At 47.0% G+C, this 22,577-nt stretch overlaps 2 protein-coding genes and 2 long non-coding RNA genes across 4 annotated transcripts; 2 read left to right on the forward strand and 2 right to left on the reverse strand.

Annotated features, from left to right (window-relative positions):
• Positions 1 to 62: 62 nt before the first annotated feature.
• On the forward strand, positions 63 to 12,333 carry LOC114848450 (uncharacterized protein C14orf132). The gene is made up of 2 exons (XM_029138923.3): positions 63 to 1,039; positions 10,468 to 12,333. The coding sequence occupies exons 1-2, from the start codon at positions 1,013 to 1,015 to the stop codon at positions 10,702 to 10,704; spliced, it is 264 nt and encodes an 87-aa protein (XP_028994756.1). The 5' UTR covers positions 63 to 1,012; the 3' UTR covers positions 10,705 to 12,333.
• A 107-nt stretch (positions 12,334 to 12,440) lies between these two features.
• On the reverse strand, positions 12,441 to 15,145 carry LOC121201974 (uncharacterized). Its single transcript, XR_005897226.2, has 3 exons — positions 15,009 to 15,145; positions 14,025 to 14,280; positions 12,441 to 12,721 (listed from the first exon to the last, which is right to left on the reverse strand). It is a non-coding gene; the product is annotated as an uncharacterized LOC121201974 (long non-coding RNA).
• A 1,502-nt stretch (positions 15,146 to 16,647) lies between these two features.
• On the reverse strand, positions 16,648 to 21,153 carry LOC129603612 (uncharacterized). The gene is made up of 3 exons (XR_008693687.1): positions 20,383 to 21,153; positions 18,361 to 18,429; positions 16,648 to 17,990 (listed from the first exon to the last, which is right to left on the reverse strand). It is a non-coding gene; the product is annotated as an uncharacterized LOC129603612 (long non-coding RNA).
• On the forward strand, positions 20,114 to 22,575 carry LOC114849079 (B2 bradykinin receptor-like). The gene is made up of 2 exons (XM_029140125.3): positions 20,114 to 20,214; positions 21,149 to 22,575. The coding sequence occupies exons 1-2, from the start codon at positions 20,180 to 20,182 to the stop codon at positions 22,185 to 22,187; spliced, it is 1,074 nt and encodes a 357-aa protein (XP_028995958.1). The 5' UTR covers positions 20,114 to 20,179; the 3' UTR covers positions 22,188 to 22,575.
• Positions 22,576 to 22,577: the final 2 nt, after the last annotated feature.

The following is a 22,577-nucleotide window of genomic DNA, read 5'->3' on the forward strand; positions in this document are numbered from 1 at the left end:
GCTGGAAGTGCTGATCCGGGAGATCTCATCGGAGCTCTCCAGGCAAACGCGGAACCGGGCTGTATGTTATGTCCGGAGCATCTGAGCAGCTCGCTCAAAGAATGAGTTTTAGCATTTGACTGAAAGGCGGTGGCCGTTGAATGAATCAGCCCTCGCGCTGTAAGTAGAGCCACCTAATTGGCTCTGTGGAGAGAGACTCTTCGGTGAATAATAGCAGCGTCCTTTATTCTCCAGGCCTGCTTAATTTGAAAATGTCTCATTAGTTTTAGGTCGCAAATTTTCCGTGGGTGGACGCGCTCCAGAAATCGTGTAAAGGTTCTGAGCTTTGAATCCGCAACGAGAGGTTATTACGCGAAGGTGCCCGAGCATCACGCGGAAATGCGACCGGAGAGAAAGGAAGAGCTGCAAAAATTGGCTCCCAGTCGAGATTCTCCGTCTTTGCCCTGACGACGAGCAATGTATGGTGAGGGAACTGAGGGACCACGCTGGTGACCTGGTTCCCATCGGACAACTGCCAGATGTTGAAAGAGGGACACCAGAATACCTCAAAGTGAAGTTTAGAAAAAGAGCTACCAAAAAAGTTATATCGTTATAAGTTACAAGTCATATTGGGAAAATTAGTCGAGGAAGCGAACGGAGAGGAAAATATAAAGGGAGCATTTAGGAGTGAGACGAAAGAGAGTGGGGAGAGAGAGAGCAACAAAGAGAGAGAGAGAGAGAGAGAGAGAGAGAGAGCGCCTCCTCCGCCGCTCGTCTCTCACTCTGAGTCTCGCATCCTCTTCTCCTCCTCATCGCTCGGTCTGTTCTGCATCCGCGCCTCCTTTTCTCCCCATTTTCTCAAACCCCGTCTCTCCTCCCTGCACTTCCCGGTTGTTCGTCCTCGACATGCGGCCCGCGTGAAGTCGGCAAACTGAAAAGAGAGACGCACACGCAGATGCTCTGTCGGAGGAGAGGCGGAGAAACGCGCGCTTGCATCTCACTCTGAGCGCCTTGCCTCGAGCCGAGCACCGCCATGGATCTGTCGTTCATGGCTGCGCAGGTGAGTCATTTTCTCACGCCGCTTTTGTCGGTCGAACTTTTTTTTTCTTCTTTTTAATCAACAACGTTTTACCGATCGGCTCCACGGGCGTGGCCGGTCAACAGGTTCATCCGGCGTTTGGACGTTTTCACGTTGTCTCTTTAAACCTCTCGGCTTATTAACATAATTAAACAATATTTGTACAACTTAGAAAAAAATGAACTAATGAATAATATCAAGGTTTTCCTGTAGTTTGTCGTTCCAGACCTTAGCTTTAAATTGGAGTATTTGATAATCTGAGTATAAATGCATAACTTTGACTCAAACACGCTGCAGCCTTCAGACAAAACCCGCTGATGCACGTATCAAATTGCGCTGCTTTGCATACTGACACGTTTCTTACACTCCGCTGATCCGACACAGTGTGATTGCGCGTCTGTCGCGAACGTGTGAACGTGGTTCGCCCTCGTCGGGAGCCGAAAGTGGTGTTTTTCCTCGCCTCTCGCCCGGCGGCTGCCGCTTCGTCTGCCCCCATCTACTCTGACAGTCTGTGGCAACTGTGATGCGTTTAAACCGCATCCCACGTTCTGACTGAATGAGAACTTTCACAACGGAGGCGGCTCAGCTGTGACCTGTGTGTGTGTGTGTGTGTGTGTGTGTGTGTGTGTGTGTGTGTGTGTGTTCAGCAGAAATACGGCGATTTGTGTATATGCAACGACGCAAGACCATCTTTATCACAGACCTCCTATAGCAGAGGCTCAATGCTCTGTTTGCTGAAGGACTCTTCAGTGGAAAGGTTTTAAAATTTTCCCCGTGAGCCCCACATTAATCCCCCGCTCTTTCACTTCTCCTCGTTCCATCAGACAAGCCTGCTCACGAATGCAGCTCTTTCACTGAGGTAATGGCTAATTTACCTGAAGTGAAATCTAATCTAATGCTCCGAGTCACCCTGTAACGGTGACTTGAATAAAGTCGGGCCAATGTCCCCCGAGTTTTGAAGACTGACTTCACAATGGAGGCTTTTCTTTTTTTTTTTCCTCCCATCCATCTCAGTGCAGCTCGGCTGCCTACAAATCGCTGGACCTTTGCCATCGGTTTGTCTCCAAAAGATGATGGATGCCGTCGAAACGCTCCGGGCCTCGGCACAGGCCAAAGTTGTGTTCTATTCGGGCCCGGCGTCGATGCCGAAGCTCTGAGGCCGTTTATTCTTCCTCTTTAATTACACTTTATGGGTAAATACAACGTGTACCATTTACTTGTATCCTGTGGGGTGTTAGTAGATAACAAGCTGGGGCTGGTGTTAAACATGCACAGGCCCCTTGGTTACTAATTGGTTTTCAGGTCAAGTGTGATTATTGTTCCAGTTGACAGATTTGCCTAAAGGGCAACCACACAATGCGCCGCTGGACCGAACCTTTACCTGGTTCTGGTTTAGACTTATTCTATGAGTGTGTTTTCTTTTCTGTAGTCGTGTCGTCTCTTTTTTTTTTTTTTCTTTTGGACCGTGGACTTTTCCCATTACTCAGTAATTAATTCGGTGACGCCGCGGCTCATTCGGTCTGACACTCGCCCCGCGTGTTGGACAGCGAAAGAACGAGGGTGGAGGCAGAGTTTGACAACTTCAACACAAACCGACAGGACTGGCAGCGACTCGCAGCCTGACCTCGGTGCCAAATGTGGCCGGGAGTTAATTCAAGCAGGCACTCGATCGTGAACAGGAGTGACTCTCGCTCGTCCTGCAGGTTAAAGGATTTATTTGGGGTTATTTTAAGATAAAAGTCATAATGATGAAGTATTTAATATAGTTTTTAAAATTTGTGATGCATATGTTTAAAATAATTTAAACATTGGTACCAGTCTTGTGCGACTGTCCCTTAAAAGAGTCTCGTGGCGCCGGTAGCGAAGGCTCTAATAATGACACAGCAGCCTTTTCGTCTTGAGGAATTTATTTCCCCTCCGGTCCTTTGTCTGCTTCTTCAGCAATTGGTTTTATATGAGCTCTGTAGTCTTGCGATAGCGAAAACCAGCAATAGCCCCAATTTCCAGCCTTCTTCAACTTTTATGAGCCCGCGGGGCTGTAAACAAGCTGTGGGGATAACAATCACCTCCAACCAATTAGAAGAGCAGTTAAGTGTCTCTGTTACAGTAGATCCATCCAGCAGCTCTCCACTTATCAGGCCTTTTCATTGTCAATGAATCAAGCAGCACATTCTGTTCATTTAAAGCCCAGATGAATGTAAGCAAAAGCAACACGAGGACGTGACGCAGCCAATTTCGTACTATCTGCGCGTGTCTGTGTGAGTTCACAGATGCAGCAGGAGCATTCAGGGACTTTCTGAGGCCGCGAAGGCGCCGCTCGCAGTAAAGATGCTCTGTTCCACATCAGATGAGGACCGTGGTTGTTGGTTTTGGTTCTTATGAGCAGCTCCAGATTTGGGTTTGAGTAGCTTTGTCAACACCGGCCCCTGCTGAGCTCAGCCAACGGACCTACAGTACTCACTGCTGCATGATAACACAATATACATAATCAGAAACGTACAGGAGGACGAAGCGTTTTCTTATCTGAAAGCATGTTTGAACAGTAGATACAAACATCCCAGCGGAAATGAGGAGGCGCATATTGAAACAGGTGCAGAATGGAAGTGAGCTTTAATGGCCTGTGACAGCCAAGTATGAGGTAATAACACATTTTTCTGATGGACCTAGCGGCGTGATGCTTCCGATAGAGTCGTATCTCACACATTCAGCAGTTATGAATCGTACCTCGCTGCATAAATAATCTATTTCCCGCCCATCCTGGGATCATTTCAAAGCAGCTCCATCTCTCGTATCAATACGTTTGCGGGATAAAGCGCAGCGTTGATTTGTGGCGGAGCTTTAGATAATATTGCCTCGGTGCTGCTCGTCATAAAGCAAAAGCGCTCCACGCTGACACGTCCGCCGTTAACAGCGCGCATGAGTTGGGCTCATGAGCAGAACTTTGGTTTTGGATGAAAAGGGGAGCTTAAAGACGACCCCGACAGCAGCAGGATGATGTCATTTGTGGGTGAAAGTTGCTTGAAGGCAGGGACAGATGTGTTTTTTTTATTATTATGAGTCAGTTAAATAGAACTGCATCCTCCTGGGTACTGACATCCCTCCCATTAGAACTCTCTCACAGCACTGAATCTCACCCTCACACAGTAGCTCATTAGCATCACGTGATTATTTCGGCTACAGACAGACTAGTTGCAGGTTTCCTGCAGATCCTCTCCCCATCGGGACCGGGTCACGCCCCCTCCTTTCTGTTGACATCGCATCCACGACGTTTTCTGACCTTTCCGTTTCAGGTGCATGCAGCTTTAATGGCCGGATGATGAATCGGGGCGCTTACACAACCGCGCTGCAGCCGGTTGTATCACAAACCTTTTTACCGTGCGACGATATGCGCGAGCGGCGGCGAAAAAACTCTAGCTTTGATTTTTCATAATTATACATTTTTCATGACCTCTACAGCTTCAAGCTCTTCCTCTGCAGACGCTGTAATCACAGCTTCAGTCCCGGCCTCCATCAGTCTTAGCGCGTATGGATCTACGCTCCCTGCTGCTGTTGTGTTTCACAGCTCTGGCCCTAAGCTATTTACGCCAAACACATTACCTCATGACTTTTTTATGATATTTTGAGGTATTTTGCTCCAGTGAAAATGACTGAGTGAGTACCGAGCTCCTCCATTAGTGCAAAACAAAAAGAATGGGCCGTGTAGTACATACATCACGTGTCTATTTGGGCCCAGAGCTGCTCTGTAAGCACAGCAGCGTCGATGCTGTGCACTGATTACTGTTTACCGGCCAAATGTGTCATTTACAAGCCGTGGATATTATTGATTATTGCATCAGTTGTAAGTGTTGTGAATGTACGTAATGACATGGTTTAGCTGTTGTAGATGCGCGTTCCAGTAAACAAACAGCAAACAGAACTTACCTTCCTTCCTCTCTGTCAGTTACTGAGTGTGTTTGCCCACTCCTGAACTGTAACACTGCCTGAAAACACTGTTCTATAACTGGGCCAACCTGACACACACACATGACAAATTCATAACGTCCCACGCGCTCTCCCCCAACAGGGGGGACGCATACAGTATGCAGTCACTGTAGAGGCTCCGTTGACGTCGTTTACAGCCCGTCACAGCTAAAATACCGCATTCGTAAGAAGGATGCATATTCACAAAATCTACTTATTAGGATGGAAAAGAGGGCTGCAACAATTATTAATCATGTTCCTGCATGAGACTGATGGTTTGCGACAGCAGCGGGCCGGCTCCTCCACAAGAGAAATAACAAAGGAAAATAATTGTGAGGGCACGTTGATGTGTGAAATTGGGGATGAGAAACTAAAAGTAAATATCAAGGCTGCGTGTAGTAAGAGATATTCTGCACAGTGGAGGTGGCGCCCCCCTCGTAGGGGTCACGGGGTCAATCCCAGCTGTCCAGCAGGAAGGTTCTCGTCTTCATAGCTAGCCTGTGGCTAGCTTGGAGTCTCCAATTAGCTCCAACCCAGAGCTGAGCACATGCTGCGCTTTAGACACTGGGACGAAGCCGAGCCCAGGCTGAAACCCAGGTGACGGCGCCGGCCACCACGCTGCCCTTTAACCTCAGCCGCGCGTTTCTTATTGCGAGGATGACGAGGGCCGTGACGATGATGGCTCGTGACACTCGCTGCCATAGGGGCGCTATTTCAGGAGGCATTCTATAGGTCGTACGAGGGAGAAAGGACAAATATTGTGGTCTTCTGGCTGGAGGACATCCCAGTAGTCCTCCAACAATGTGAACTGGTGCAAGGAATACAAATCGCTGTAACTGTGGGATGCAGACGTTAATGAGACGAGACATCAAGGAGACAACAGCAAAGACACGTGAATACAAATTATTGGGTAATGGAAGAGTAGGAGATGATGAAGAAATAGCAGATACTGTCACACAGTGGAGGCTTGGTTTGGGCTGAAGCTTGGATTTAAGGAGGTTCAAATTCAGGTGCTGTTGTTTCTGTTGCAGTCGTTGCCTTTTGTGTTGGTTTTTTGCCATCGTTTGAATGGTGAAAAAAAAAACTTGCATAAAAAAGCTGAAGAGGGAAGAATCTCAAGACTGAAACAGGCTTTGATGCGGCAACAGTGTGTCAACCAGAGGAGAACGGATTGTGAATTTAAAACGGTTCTAAAATTGTCTTTGTCGCGTGGATTAGAATGATAAAAAATCACAATCCTGAGTGTAGAGGAGCTGACGATGGCGGTAATGAGCAACAATTTCAGTTTCTTAAGATCATTATCGTTGCTAATGATTATTTCGAAGTGGAGGTGGTCTAATGAATGCAAACACACGCGTGTGGCAGACGGACACAGAATCGCAGAGCAGGAACGGGCCTGTGGAAACAAACGCTGCTCATCATCTGTTGGCGAGGACGCAGTGAGATCAAAGTGGATCAGGATGTTCCTGCCCGCTCGGTGTGTCAGGAGTGGGTGGAAATCACAGCAGCTCACCCTGAGCAACACTTACAAGCCGGGATTCAATCAAGAGTTTCCATCACTGGGCCCCAAATTGGAAAACGACAGGGTCAGGTATGAGTCCGCTGCACCGAGCACGGTTTTTACTTGAAGCGTGTAAAAACATGGATAATTAGCCCAAACGCCAACAAGAAAATGGGTGGAGGTCTCCTGAGGAGGCGGAGGCAGAGAAGCAGGCTCCAGCCACATGCTCGTATAGTTTAATGAGTAGCCGGCACAGGTGGGCTCAGTCTTCCTGATGAACACCAGCTCAGCCCTCAGGCTCCTGCAGGGACAAGCTCGCCACACAATCACTACAATATTCATGTCCCACTCTCAGAATATGAGGGGAAAAAAGAAGCAGGAGTCGAATTACAGGTCGGGAAAAGCTGAAGTATACAGTTACCAAACCAAAATATCTCCCAAAACGTGGTTTAATGAAGCCGCTAATAATAAGTAAATTACCTAGCAAATGGAAACCAACTTCAGACTCCATCAGAACCTTCCTCCTACTCTTCCTCCCCCTTCGTCCGCTGCCCGTGTCTCGTTTTAGATGCTGCTGTCAGTTGTCACGACGCGTTTTCGGATCCCTGCCCTTATTCCCGCGCGACCGTCGTCTCCGGGAGCTCGAGGGAGTAACAGACACAGACGTATCAGGTCCCACACAGAGGCGGTGTGTGTGTGTGTGTGTGTGTGTGTGTGTGTGTGTGTGTGTGTGTGTGTGTGTGTGTGTGTGTGTGTGTGTGTGTGTGTGTGTGTGATGCCTGTGTTTGCTTTCCCTTCACACTGAGGTCACGTGCAAAAATCATTAGCGGTATTAAAGAAATATAATAAAGTTTGTTCTGTGGCCCTGAGTTCCCATTGTTGAAGGAGGACCGCTGTGGCTGTGGGCTGAGGAGATTTATTAAAACATGCCGCTGGGCTGCTGAGACGGAGAAAATCAATGGAAGCAGAGCTGTAAATTCGAGCAGCAGGAACCGGTTCAGAAACTAGACGTCTCACCACTTTTATACGTGTGAACAAGCCTCTTTAAAGCCTCGGTAAATTTCCCCTCAGATTCACGTCCCGATCGGGTCAATATGCTACGGTCGCGTTTACTAAGTGGCTGCTGGTACAGTACGTAGACGCAGGGCGCTGTAGTGGCGTGTTTTCAGCGCTGACCCCAAACGCATCGCAGAGAAATCATCTTTTTAATACGGTGTCACGAACTGCATGTACAGAAGGAAATACGTACAGTACAGTAACAGGCCTGGTCTCATATTGGACCTCTGGGAAATTTGCGGTGATGCTACTGATCGGTGTAGTGCAGCACCTGCATTACTGCAGCTCAGAAATGTCAATTTACTGCCCACTTCAGTCCAAAGTATCAAGTCTGTTATATTTTATTGCGATGTCCAAGACAAAGTCAATTATTCAAACTGCAGGCGTGTCTGTTTCTTCTTCTGTCTGCGCCTCACAAGGACACGAGGACCAACACAGATTCCTTCCCTCCCTGATGTTTACAGGACTCGGGCCTTGTTTCTGCAACATTTATTTGAATTCAGGCCGTTTGCTCCAAACCCATTTCGCCGCGCGCTTACTGGCGGCGGCGTCTCAGAGGAGGTAATTACAGTCTATTCTATTGCACAATTACTATGATCGCCCGCGTAGGATGGCACCGCTCTCCGAACAGCTGGGACAAATAAATCAAAGGCGCCAGAGCCGAGCAGGTGGGAGTGGACAATCTTCAGCGCGCGCATTGCTATGCATTGTTTGGTCCGCGGCGCCATCACTCACGGCCACCGTGGCGTGGAATGCGTAAGTCGGGAGGTTCCTCGCGGTTCTGGTGCCGGAGCGGATGGCGCGTGCGGGCCGTGAGGGATGTTTACGAATTGGAAAAACGCAGACTTTGCTCCCAGCAGCTTCGTGCTTCCTTCGCATGATTTCTCTCCGCTGAAAGGTTCCCACATTAAACATAAACATTGTTTAAGCAGCCGCCTGGTGACAAACTGCAGCTTCTGGCAGCTCATATAAGGAACGTAGTTGTTGAAGGCATGAATGTGAACTTTGTTTAATTATAGAAATTAAAATTAGTACGTAAAAAATCCTGGGTTCAGTCTGATTGCTCGGATCGACTCTAATACATTTACTTTGGTCCCAGTCCGTTCTGATGCACTTGATTATTAAGGCCACTAGTTCAATGTTAGCATAAGGAGGTCGCGGTTTCCAGGAAACTCTGGCTAACTCTGTTACTGAAGCCTGGGTTCGCCGGCAGTAACGCTCAGGGATCGACCTCCAGCTCAGACGCTGCAGGTTTCTCCGTCGCCCTGTTCCATTAGCTTAAATGCTTGTTCTGCTGCACACGATCTAAATGGGAACCGTGGGCTCGGCTAATGGCCGGAGGAGCGGCCCCATTAAATGCCAATGGAAACACCTACGTATCAGCGAAGTGCAAACCAGGAGACGTGAACCTGGGCGATGGAGTGTCTCCGTCCAGGCTTGGCACGGGAATATTTCTGTACACGCTCCCCGAATCCGCCTTATTCGGTAGACTTCCCCGTTTATGCAAACAGCTCACTCCTGGGGACAATGAGCCATAAATAAAACATAGGCCGAGCGCAGACGGGAACGAGAGCTGCAGTTATTGTCCGAGTAAGTTTATCCGAGACACGGCGGTGAATACTGCATGAAGTTCGCGGCGTCGGAGAAATCCCAGAGGGAGAATCAGCCGCTCGTTGATGAGGACAGACGTTGTTTTTACATCTGATTAAAATAACTCATTACCTGGAATTTCTCATTTGGATCAGTGAACAGGAATGAAACACGTTTTCCTGTTCCCAGTGTTTCTTTATTGGTTATTTAGATGTTAGTTATAAAAAAAACTTTGTTTGACTTCGTACAAAGATTTAAATAACAGTAAAGTTTACTAGAATATATCATACAATTAACTTTTTATGTTAAATGTTGTTAAAAAACAAATGTGGCCAAAAGTAATTAATGCCCTAATTAGTTCAAGGTGTTTTTCATCTGCCAACATAAAAACGTTGACTCTGCAGTTTATTTAACTCTAGTTCACAGATTTTCCTCCCACCTACTGTGGATGCAGAACTTTGTGATGCCGCTCTAGTGGATGAAAGCACCATATGACGGGTTGTGTGAGTTACGGTGCCGGCCTAGAAGACCCAGGTTGCCTCTCTGCCCCCCATCGCATCCAAAAGAATAGCAGTGTCGTGTCAACTCCCCGAGGGCCAACGAGCAGAGAGCAGCGAAATGCTTTCTAAATGTTGTTAGTTCCCCAAAGTGTGTGCGGTGGATTAGTATTCATGTTTTGGGGGCATGAATCCGTTTGCACGTCTCCACTTCCTTCCGGCAAACATGTAGCAACTCAGCAATAATGTAAACTATTAAATCATTCAATTGAATTTAGGACATTTTGGCTCCAATATCCGGCATATCGCTGAGCGTGTTCCCCGAGATAAAAGTATAAGTGTGCGTGTTTGCGCATGCAATATGCATTATCCTGCTTGTCCGTGAGAGAGAGGCAGGGGGTGAGCGAGCGAGCGCAACTGTGAGAAGGTAAGCAAATGAGCAGGCGAGAGAGAATTTCTGTGTTTGTTAGTGCCCGACATCCCTCCGAGGTATTTTTAGCGTTGTTTCCCTCCGATCTTCAGGGTTGTTTTTCCATCCTGAGTGTGCTACGTGTCTCTCATGCATTCCTCATTCATACGCCCTGTTATAGACTCAGATAACATACACACGCGGCTGCATTCGCTTCCCTCTGCTCTAATGGCCCGATTGTCCCAAGCAATAAATCATTTTCCCTCGCCATGTGTGAAATATTCATTCGGTCGTCGTCGAGCACGCACATATAGACATTCACATGCAGACTAAGTGGAACACGCCCGGGTCTGTAATTAAATATGTTCTAATAGCATTTATTATACGCCTCCCGTAGATCCCAGTCATGACGGGGGCCTTCATGGACTCCTCGCCCAACGACGACTACAGCGGCGAGCACTCGCTCTTCAACTCGTCGGCCAGCGTCCACGCCGCCGCCTCAGCCGCCTCGGTCCACGGGCAGCAGGACGAGTCCCAGTCCATGTCCAGCGACGCCATCTGGCTCTGGATCGCCATCATCGCCACCATCGGGAACATCGTGGTGGTGGGCGTGGTGTACGCGTGCACCTTCTGAGGGCGGCCGGCGATGCCGACGGGCGTCTGCTGGTCCTGGGTCTGTGGAGTCTGTGGACTCTGGCGCCGTCAGTCTCTGCGCCCCTCCCCGTCTCAGCCTCTTCTCGGGCGCTCCCTCCACTTTGGACCGCTGGGGATGCGGGCGTTGTGGAACTAGACGCTGATCATATCTCTCCATCAGAGGGAAAGACTTGGCGGCGCTCGTCAGCACAGACGGACTTTGGACGCTACAGGTGGAGGTTTGAGAAGGACGTCGCTTTTTTCAGCCTAAGTTTCTTTTCGTGTTTCTCCTCAGACGCCACCCTTCGCTTGTAATGCAGAGAGGAGAATGGAGATTAAATGGGGCTTAAGATTCCGGTTCATCCAGGGCCATCGTACACACCCACCAGATACTTTCAAAGCAATTTAGGTCACTGCTGTTTAATTATGCGGCTGAATAGAGATGGTGAGGGTTGAATTTAGAAAGCAGTGTGATTGTTTCCACGTCCGACGGCCCGATCTTCAAGACATTAGAGCTCATTCAGGGAATAATTTGGTGGATGAACCATAGCGTGGACATTGATCTTCAGAAGATATGGGATTGTTTTACAGACATGAAGCAGAGAACAGGAAACCAGCTGTCGCTCATTTCCTAATGGTACATACTTATAATCTCATGAAGATGTTTTCTGCAGTGCTAATCAATTATAACCCTCCAGGGATGATTAGAAGATGTAATTGTATTGTCCTAGTCTGTTCAGCCTATATTTACATATTATAGACATAGAAGCACAAACTAAATCAAACATGTGTCGCTTTTTTACTTGTCTTCAACTAAGTATTTTTGACGTTTTGCTCAGTAAGTCATAAGTTAGTGATAGAAAAAAAATAGTAGCAGATGTGAAAATCAGTAAATGCTCCACGTTCTGTCTGTAGCCCTTAGCAAACGCTGGCCAGATGTGGTCGTTAAATATCAGGCCCACGATTCGGTTCGGTTAATTACTGTAGTCTTGTGTTGCCGGCAAAATCTGGAGGCAGACGTCTCCATGGCAACAAATCCACGTCCTAATTGGGAGCAATAATTGTAGTTTGGCCCAAGCATTAACCTGCAGACACTGAAAACATAACACTGCCTTTATGCATATTTTACAGCTGGCGCCACCCATTTCTGTCTTTAAGCACGTGTGTAGATTAATGTTTGCGCTTTGGGCTCCAAGAAACACCTACATGTACATGATGTACTGCTACTTTTTCTTTTTCTTGTGAAATGTGATTTCAAAGGTGTTTTATCTAACCTTAAAAACGGAAAACATGCATACAGTATATATCATATTTAGAAAGCAAATAATAATAATAATAATAATAATAATAATAATAATAATAATAATAATAATAATAATAATAATAATAATAATAAGCTTTATGTTCATCACCATGGCCCCTCAGCTGTCTATACACTGCGAAACCAACACCTGTACCATGTAACCAAAACTGCAGACGGACCTTCGTCTCTTTGTAATCAGACTGTTCAAAGAAGCACTTTTCAGGCCTGATATTTTTATTAAGTGATTGATGTATAAATAATGTTGTAAACCACACACACAATCCTTCTTTTGTAAAGACATGCTACTAGTAAAGTTTCTGTACTAACGCTCATGTTTTCATTTGTGTTCCCTGTAGCAGTTTACAAACACGGGCTCGTAGTCGAGAAAATGAGGAATAATGCACTAAATGCTAACTCTGGGCTCTGTTCACCGTGTTTGATGATGCAAAAAGGTGTTTCAGCTCCACTGTTTTGTTTTTTTTTTACTCCGCCTGATTCAGCTGGTTGTTGCGACTGGTGAAGCCAATCCACTGGCAGGCGTCATCCGTCACTGCTGAGCCATCAGGTGGGATTGATGCTAAGTTTAGAGGCGCCATCTGTCATTCTGACTGTTGTTCAGGTTGTTTAGACACACCTCCACTCACTCCACCCTGGGCCCGTGCGCCGCCCATCCATTCCTCTCTCTCCTTCTTCTCGACTGTCTGTAGGCTTCACTCTGGGGACCATGAATGTCAAAAAGTCAGAATAGTTGAGAGATTATAGTCTCAGACATTTGGCGGACTGGTGGACAAATGCCATGCTGCTGGTGAGGCAAAAATATCACAAAATTTTTATATACTTCTGTTTAACTGTATAGTGATAGACGCTGAACTATGTTGGGAAAAAACATTATAAAATGCTATTAGTAAATTTGTGAAACCGAACGGATCAACCTTCAAGACAAAGTCACGTATTTCCTTACCCTGAGGCAGCGTAGTTTAATAATATGTGCATTGGCTCTCTTTAAACTCAACACTGACTCGTTTGCAAAGGGAGATAAAGCAGGAACTAAAATCGTTTCAGACTTCAAACTACCTTCACATTGTTGCATACGATCAAGCGACTCAATTCCGAAAACAAATCCCAGAGGCTTCCCTAAGCCGAATCCCCGAGGCAAAGGAGGCTGAAATCCCTCGGAGAGACCAAGATGAAATGGATAATCACTAATCAGCCTCGGCTAATCTATGCTAATGCACAATATTTATTTGACTTTGTGAAAGTCTACGCTGAATAAAACTTCATTTGTATGATCTGTGGAGGGTGAGGCCTGTAAATTACAGATAAATTTCTTAATTAAACACCAGAACAAGAATAATCTATTTGAAATGAGGAGGAAATGAAAGACAAGGAACAAGGTGGAGTGGAAACGGGAGGAGAAAGTCTGAAACGGGAGAAATCAACTCCATCCTTCTCTATCGGCCCCAGAGTCTCACAGGACGTAAACCCTGCGCCGGCTCCTGTCCACTCGACAGTGACACTTCACTGATAAAGTGCTTGGTTTGCTCATTTATGCCAAGCTGCTTAGACACGTCTTGTGTCAAGCTGTCATTTCAACGACAATCTGCATCACTCGGTTTGTGTGTCTACTCACTGACAGACTTTTCAACACATACTTTTTTATGCACACAACATACTGGTGGCCTGGTAGCTCAATCGGTAGAGCACGCTTGGGAAGCAGAAGGTCCCAGGACTGAGCTTGATCCTTGATTTTGGCTTGATGCAATAAATCAGTCATGGCACAAAGATATGTGTGGCTCAATGGTTAAAGCGATACTTCACAGCTTCAGAAGTTGTGTTATAAATATCTTACATTTTATTATCCAAAAATGTGCAACAACATTTAACATTGATGGCCTTTGCCCAGATAAAACAGGGAAAATTCAAGTAATATTTGTTGGGGCTAAAAATGGTCATATCCTACAACACCCAGAATGCATTGTGCACTGACAAATCATTTGAGCTGCAGTGATTGGACCTACCTGTCATTTAGCTCCGCCCCCTCTACGGTTGCTGAGGCAGGTACAGAAAAAAAAAGTTTTCCTTTAAAGTGTTGAGTCTCTAATTTCTAATTTGCGGTTCAAATCTCACTTTGAACATGCTGTTTTAGAGTGATTTGTGCTGTCACCGCATCAAATCTGAAGCAGTTTAATTGCAGATTCCAAATGCTGTAGTCGGTCCAGTTACAATGAACATCAAGCTTGTGGGGTCATATCCCAACCAAGGTCAGAAATCAACCTGTGACAAAAAGCAAACACAACACGTCACTTTTGTGAACTTGCGTCATTTCATCATGGATCCTCCTCATCAGCACAAAGGTAAGACAAGAAGGGAAAGACTAGCTTAGCTTGAAAAGAAAAGGCTAACTTTGCTTAAAAAGCCTAAAAAGCTAAACTGGCATTTTTATCACATACTATATAGTATATGATGAAAAACATGTCATAGTATAGTATGTGATGAAAAAAGTGTCATGATATACTATATTATATGCTCTGGTGTCGTATTAGTGTGAATGAAAGCAAAGGTTGTTTATAGGAACACGTGTAAACACAGGAAAGTTATATTTTTGAGTTTAAATTGAGAGAATCATTAATGAGCTTTTGAAACGTGTTAAGAACCAAGATAATTGACCTGAGACCTGATTTGATCAACTCTGAACTGAGGCAGGAACGGGCAGGATGGAGTTTTACTCGGTGTGAGGAACCGACAGCTGCCATCTCAGGAACACAGATTTGACAGAGTTGTCGCCCACTGCCGCCGTGTGATGCGATTGTCTCTCGATTACATGGGACGACAGCTTAACGGGGGGGGGAAGCTAAGCTTGGTGAGGAAGGGGTTTTCGCTGGGCTGCAACCATGGCAACAGCAGCCTAAGATGTATTTAGCCTGCACCTGAGGCTCATCGCAGCCATTTCTGATTTCTGGACCTCAATTTAGCTTCTTGTTTCGCTTTTTTTTCCCACTCACCTTCTCACGCTCTGTCTTCGGCTTGTCAAGCTGCGCCTCCACATGCGTGCGTGGAACAAAGAGTCTTTATTTCAGTCCCAGGGCTCCTCCGCCCCCTGACGCTCTTACTCCAGACGCACTTGTCATCCAGAAGGCAGGAGGCCTATTCTTCAGATTTGGTGATGCTGCTGAGTGGATGCCCGTGCACTGTACGAGGCAGGAGGACAGACGGAATATCAGTCTCCGTCCGTCATCGCATCGAGGGAACAAGCGTAGAAAGAGGGCATTTACGAGGAAGCCACACTTTGAGCAAGATGGATGCGGCCTCGTCTCCGGCGCCCGGGTTCTGTTGTCTAACGTAATAAGCAATTTGCTGTTATCATTTTTTGCTACAGTATGCTGCATTCATTCTATCAAGTGTGTTGACAGGAGAGTCATCACTGTAAACAGCAGCGCAGCTGGAGCTCAGACCAGAGATTACATGAGCACTCTGTGTCACATCTATATTAAACACACAGACACTGACATGGTTAACACAAGAAATGCTTAAAGGGCAAAACAAAGAAGATACAACTTTGAATATTTTAAAAATGTACAAAAAAATCATCAGGATATCATCCTCAGTGACTCATTAGGACTCTGTACTCTTGAAATCTAGGTCTTGAAGAAACTGAACACTGCACGTGATGGGATGTCAGGATGCAGAACACGCAGCCTGTCACCATGGTGACTGACATGTTTCACCCCGCCCGTCTCACACAGACACAGCTGAGACTATGGTCGCTGACCAGAATCAAAGAGGAAACCGGGGCTGGCGGCTAATGGATCCACTGAAGAGAGTGGGACGAGTGAAGAGACGCGAACAGCAGGAAAGACTGACAGAAAATGACCGGATGATTTAAAAAAAAAAAAAAAAAAAAAGGGGAGGGGAGGGGAAAGTAGGAGCTGTTTGTTTCAGAGCTGAAGATGAATGATGGATGTCAATCACATCAAGCTCTGTTCTTGGTTATTTCTATTTCTGTTCTTTGTTACTCTTCCCACTGCACATTTACTTTATTAAAAATGTCCTTGCACCATAACTACATGTTACTTATTTACACAAAGCAGCATTTATTAGTTTAGCCTATCAATAAATAAAAAAACGCATTATATTTAATTTCTTACCATATGTTCTGCAATAAAATATTTTTGTACTTTCCTTCTGACATGTGGAATATGTTCCTGCAATTAACTGAATCACAAAGAGATTTTGTGTATAGTAGATATATGTCAAATTCAAGAAATTGCGTGCAAAGTGACTTTTATGTTTTATGTTTAGGGCATAAATCATATTTTGAATTATCATTTTGACCAGTAGAGGGCGCCACGTTTGTTCATATTCTGATATTCCATATATGTGTGCATAACAGTTTACAGTAGGTGTGAATGCTCCTGTAGGCGTGGAGCACATCACATCACTGGATCACGTCAGAGCAGAGTATGATTTCACATGAAGGAACCCTGGAGTAGTCACTGTCACTGCAGGCTCACACACTGTTCAGTAATGGAATCATATTCATTAATAGGATTATACATCTATATTAAATATGCCTAGTTCAGTATTTATAATATACTTGTAAAATGACATTTGCACATTTATTAAGATGATTTATTGGTTAAAAGAAGCTCAAGGTCGTAAAGTTCTGAATAAAGATAAATATTCAGCATTTTTTGAAAGGGTTTCTTCTTCGTAGCAGAGATGTGGAGGGCGTTTAGTGGAGCAGCACGCAGTAATAGCGATCCTCAGTTAGTGTGATGTCAAAAGCCATTCAGTAAAACACGCTGTCGCTCCGAGGTGAACGTCGGCCGCACAGCGTGTCAGTCTGCATCACAGTAAAAAGGTGCGATATGCAGGAGATCACTGCACTGAGCTGCGTTTAAAGCAACGGAAAGTCCCTGAAAGCATCAGCAGCACAGGCTTCCTCATCCCGTCTCCGTCATCTCTATTTTCTCAGGAAAACATTTACAGCGAAATCGTTTTCGTTTTTACAGGACGTCAAACTCGCAGTAAATGGTCTGACGCGTTGAAAAATTTCTGGTGTTGCTCAACAGCTCCCGCAAACGTCAACACTGTGGCTGGCGTAGCTCGGTGATGGCTTCGGGGTCGTGACCACAGCAGCGCGTTCATTCCTGATCAAGAGGCGCCTTCCCACACAGTTTACCTCTCGCTCGGTTCTACTCTAAACTGTAAACACCTACGGCCAGAATCCAGAATCCAGCTCCGACTTGGATCCGTGTTTGGCCATAAATGGCACTTTGCCTTTGTTCTGTTGCCTTGCTTTGCTCCGGCGACCACGTCGCATGCGGAATAAAGGCTCCACCGCACATTTATTAGGCCGCCGCGCCCTGTTGCACGGCGACGACTCACATTACTGTCTGCGTGTCGGTAACGGCGGCTCTGACATCTGCCAGGAACATCTGAGCAGTCAGACGGAGCATTAAAAAGACGGCGATGGGCTTGACTTTGGGTAATGAAGAGACTCCAGTCTTTCCCCGGCCGGGTGCATTAGTGACGTCACACCACGCGCCGCGCCCCGGGGATCAGACCCCGGCGATGGCTGGATATCATCTCATACAGTATGAGCTCTCATTGAGTTTAGCTTCAGAGGCCCTGATCGTAGCCGACAGCTGTGAAATCAGTGTATAAACCACGCCGGAGGAGCCGGGCGCCTCTGCCCCCCCATCTGTTATCAGTCATGGGAGCACAGAGCGAGATCCAGAGCCGGTAATCGAGTTCGCAACCTGGAAAAAAACAAAAAAAAGCAGAGGTACAGGAAATTAGTTCAAAGAGGAGCCTCTCCTCCTCGTTTTATTTGAATGAGACACCGGGAGCAGCAGATAAAGGGATGGGGTCATGGCCTGTGAAGCCGGTGTGTTTCTTCAAAGGTTAAACCAAGACCGTGTTGTATTTTATCCAGATACTAGTTGAAGACACAGACGACTCCGCCGTCTGTGGGCAAAGTCCTGCGGGAAACAGGAACAACATGTTTTCTTTGGCAGAGTTTTTCTATTGTTAAACAGTTGCTGGTGAAAGAGGCTGACACAAAAATAAGATCTGTTGTTGAGGAACATTTAGCAACAGAGGTTTCCCATTATATATATATTTCATGCAGTTATTTTTAATAGGTAAAAGTAGCTTTCCGTTTATTTTTAGAGCTTATAAAGCTGTTTAGAAATAGAATGAGGATCAATTGTTCTTTTAACTTCTACGGGTCAATGATGCCTTGGTCCATCTCTACAAATAGAAACGTTTTAAATGATTAAATCTATCCGTGTAATTCTTTTATGTTGGGGCCCATTTTACCAGAATATACGAAGCGGCACAATTACGTACATAAACAGATTAAAGAGGGAAAGAGGAGTTTCCCTCTAAAGAAGCTGAAGAGTCCAATCCAAGCTGAACCTGCAGGAAGAACCAGAAGGGTTTGGTTGAATCAATATTAATCAAAAACACAACGACAAGGTCGATATGCAACAAAGTGAACGTTCTAACATGCGTCCATTGTTTGCTGTAAAGTTTACTACTTGTGTTCTACATGCATCATTTAAGCCCAGTTTACTCTAACTTGCACTTATTCCCAGAAAATGTCAGGCGTGAAAAGTTACAACAATAAAACACAAATGAAAAAACATCCATCAAATGCAGCATCTGAATGCGATTCTATATCATTTCAAGGGCGGGTGAGAAGGGGAGGGAAGCGTTTACGTGCGGCGGCGCCGGGAAGTCCTCCTCATCAGCGCCGTGGCGTTGGACTGTGTCACGGACAACCTGTCGCGGGAAACAAATGGCGGACGGGAGCGTGGCTCCGGCCGCTCGCCGAAGGTCACGGGCGCCGAGCGAGTACAGAACCGGGTCACAGGTCTGTCTCTGAGCGATGCTCAGGGGCTGTGACATGTAGCATGATGCTGTTTACTGGCGTCCGAGTGTTTAGAAGGAAAGTCCCAATCTCATTATAGTGTGTGATTCAGGCCAGTGGCTTCCTCATGGTCATGCGTTTACTGCATGTTAATCACATGTCTCCGATCCCCCGGATTAGTTGTCTCACATTAATGGCTGCTCTTCAGCCCTTTGTCTATTCTAATCAAGTCTAACTTGAAAATGGCCTGGGGTTCAAATGGCCCTCTCCCTCTTCGGCTTCACTAAAGAGATTTTAATGTCTCCCAAACTGCCGCGCTCTCCCTCCAAATGTGCTCGGCGAGATCGATGGATCTCGCTTCGCCGTGAAACAGATGTAATAGTGTCATTTGTCTGTTACGAGCCTCAGTCTGGGAGATTAGCGCCAGTGTGCGAGTGTGGGGAAGGATCTGTTGACATCACACGGCGGAGGGGGGAGGGGGGATCATACATGCTCCAGCAGGACTAATGATGAGTCACCGCAACGTGATGAAGAGGAGGAGGATGAGTTTAGAATAGAATCCTTCTTTTAAACGCATTTAGAACCTGACGTCCATTAGGGTCGTTTACCTCGTTGCTCTTATTATTATGTGGAACGTGAAATTGTACCATGTCTCCCTCACGGGTCGCTGCTCAACCCATTCAGTTTTCTTTTAAATCGCATGTTTTTAAAGTCATGAGAGTGTAAGATGTCGGGAAATGCGACCTCTAAATTACATGAAATTATATGTGCTTTTTGAAATGTCTCACTCGGTTTCCAAGCGGCGACTCCATCTGCCTGAACATGTTTGGAGGGATTTAGGGTGGAATGTACGTCTTGGCTTCAAATTTCTCCGAATCAAACAATTCACCTCTGGCTCAAACGTTCATCCTTTAAACCCAGATTCATATTTACTGTAATATTAATTAACACATGATGATACGACTCTAGCTGGGTGAGTGTAACGCAGCCTATTAATGATAGAGGAGGATCGCCGTTTCCCCACAGAGCATCTATTTCCAAGCATGAGCTTGGCCAGGTCGCATGCAGAGACACGCTGCGTATGACTTTACCGAGGAGACGGACGGAGCGAGAACGAGAGAGAGAGAGAGAAAAGCCACGCTGAATAAACCATGAGCGCTTGGCTGGCATCGCTGTAATTACAGCTTCCTTTAAAGAGAGCGAGGCAGGGGTAGAGCGAGGGAGAGGAGAGTGGAGCGAGGGAGGGAGGGGAGCACGAGAGCGGCTGGGCAGCGCATCTGGACACTTCACATCTGGATGTCTTCAGGAAGAATGGCTCTGCAAACTACAAGGTACGTTCGACTTTTACCACATTTATGTGTTGCAACTCCATCAGAGACGCAACAGAACGTACTAAACAACTGAAACTGTCTCTCCCAGCTGAGTTGTGTGTAATAATGCGTATTTATCTGGCTTTAACGGCAGAAAGTCAAATATAAAACAAGGTTATTGTCATTTACATGTTTATATTGTTTTGCTCCATGCAGCATGATCTTCTTTAATCTTCTTCTATCCGTTTGCCTCCTGCCTCTGACTCCTGAACTTCTCCTCATAGCCATAAACAAACTCTTCTCCCGTAGCCCTGCTGTTAAACAGAATTAAAGTTCAGTTACGGTGGCTTGAATAGAACGCTGCAGCAGGTCAGACGATGCCTTTTGTCCTCATCGTCATTATCAGGCAGAACAGAACAGAGCGGATCCTGCTGCTCATTACTGGGATGGAGCGTCAGAGCAGGAGGAAGGTGCAGGGATGATGACTCTGATGATGAATCTGATGATGGAGCTGGTGATAGAGGTGACGGGTGTGTAGCTGCACCGGACTTCACCTGGTTCTCAGCTGTGTGTTTTTAGCTAGGTCAGAGTGTAACGCACAGTCAGTGTCCACCTCAACGTGCTGATAATGTGTTTAGAGACGGGAGAGAAACCACAGCAGCAGCAGCCGCTCGTCTCCTGACAACATGTAAACAGCGTTCACGCTGTCGGTTCCACATTCGTACGCTGTTGTTGTGTGGTCTGGAGCCAAGACACAACACTGTGTCTTGGGGCTCGGTGAGTCCAAAGCAAAGCTGGACGTGTGTTTGTTAACAAGCTCCTTCATGGAAATGCTAATGGTTCCCAGTCTCAACACTCAGCGGTGCGTTCACTGTCCAGTCGCGTATCACCCCACCTCTTCTGGGCAGCGGTGTGTTTCCAGAGCGCTAACCGCTTTGCCTCCATCTCTCCGCAGCGCCCCAAACGTCAGCGCCGCGCTTTCCTACGGGGACCGGAACGGCACTAATGGCTCCGACTGTGCGGACCAGGACGTGCTGGAGTGGCTCTACGTCTTCCAGCCGGTGTACATGCTGCTCATCACCGCCCTGGGAGTCCTGCTCAACGTCTTCGTCCTGATGGTCTTCTGCTGCCACAAGAAGCCGTGCACCGTGGCCGAGATCTACCTGAGCAACCTGGCGGCCGCCGACCTGCTCCTGGTGTCCTGCCTGCCCTTCTGGGCCGTCAACGTGTTCAACGACTACAACTGGCCCTTTGGACTGTTCCTCTGTAAGGTGGTCAACATGGGCATCAAGATGAACACCTACTGCAGCGTCTACTTCCTGGTTCTGGTCAGCATCGACCGCTACGTGGCTCTGGTGCACACCATGTCCCACGGCCGGATGCGGCGGCCGAAGTACGCCAAGCTGGGCTGCCTGCTGATGTGGGGCTTCGGGCTGCTGCTCACCGCGCCCACGCTCATCTTCAGGGAAGTGCAGCACGTGGTGGAGTACGACGTGACCGCGTGCATTCTCAACTACCCCAACCACGGCGTGGAGGTGTTCTGCGACGGCATGCTCATCGCGTTCGGCTTCGTCATCCCCATTTCCATCATATCCTTCTGCACCATCAAGATCATCCAGGCCCTCAAGGTCCAAGCGGTGGAGCGGTTCAGCGGGGAGAAGACGGAGCACCGGGCCACCACCCTGATCCTGGCCGTGCTGCTGGCCTTCCTTGTCTGCTGGGTGCCGTTCCATGTGGTCACCACCGTGGACGTGCTGGTGCGGGCCAAGGTCCTGGGGGGGTGCCACCTCACCACCGCGCTGGACGTCTGCAACCAGCTCTTCACCTACCTGGCCTTCTTCAACAGCGTGCTCAACCCCGTGCTGTACGTCATCGTGGGGAAGAACTTCCGCAAGAAGGTCTGCGGGCTCTTCAAGCAGTGGAGCGCGAGGCGGAAGGCGACCGCCGACTCCACGCGCTCCAATCAGTCGTCGACCCTCAAGACGTTCATGTGATGCTCGGCGCGCTGATGCAGGAAGAAACTCACAATTAATCATGTAAATAAGTGAAGTAGTAGCCACATGTCATAAAACGCAGCTTGAGCCTTCAGACAGTATCATTAAATGTACAGTTAGTGTGAATGTGCCTGATTAATGTAATCTAATTTATGCAGATGTAGCATTTCTGATACTTAGCTTTAATTGTCTTTGATCATACACATAAAATAAAACATGAACACAACTTACTGCATCTCATTGCACACGCAGGCGGAGCCCAGCAACTGCTTGCTAAGTGTTTCCTGGTGCTTCTGACTCATTGTCTGCAGAGCTAAAAACAGTCCAGTTTCCAGTGGTGACACACGCAGACGTGCTTCTTTTCGTTGGCTCCGTGCACATTAGCCGGGG

This window comes from Betta splendens, chromosome 22, assembly GCF_900634795.4.
Source record: "Betta splendens chromosome 22, fBetSpl5.4, whole genome shotgun sequence".
NCBI lineage: Eukaryota > Metazoa > Chordata > Actinopteri > Anabantiformes > Osphronemidae > Betta > Betta splendens.

What these genes read in the sequence shown, in the direction of transcription:
- LOC114848450 (XM_029138923.3), top strand. Translation starts at nt 1,013, where the DNA reads ATGGATCTGTCGTTCATGGCTGCGCAG. An exon ending in TGTCGTTCATGGCTGCGCAG is followed by an intron (nt 1,040 to 10,467) that starts GTGAGTCATTTT and finishes CGCCTCCCGTAG; the next exon opens with ATCCCAGTCATGACGGGGGC.
- LOC114849079 (XM_029140125.3), top strand. Translation starts at nt 20,180, where the DNA reads ATGTCTTCAGGAAGAATGGCTCTGCAAACTACAAG. An exon ending in ATGGCTCTGCAAACTACAAG is followed by an intron (nt 20,215 to 21,148) that starts GTACGTTCGACT and finishes ATCTCTCCGCAG; the next exon opens with CGCCCCAAACGTCAGCGCCG.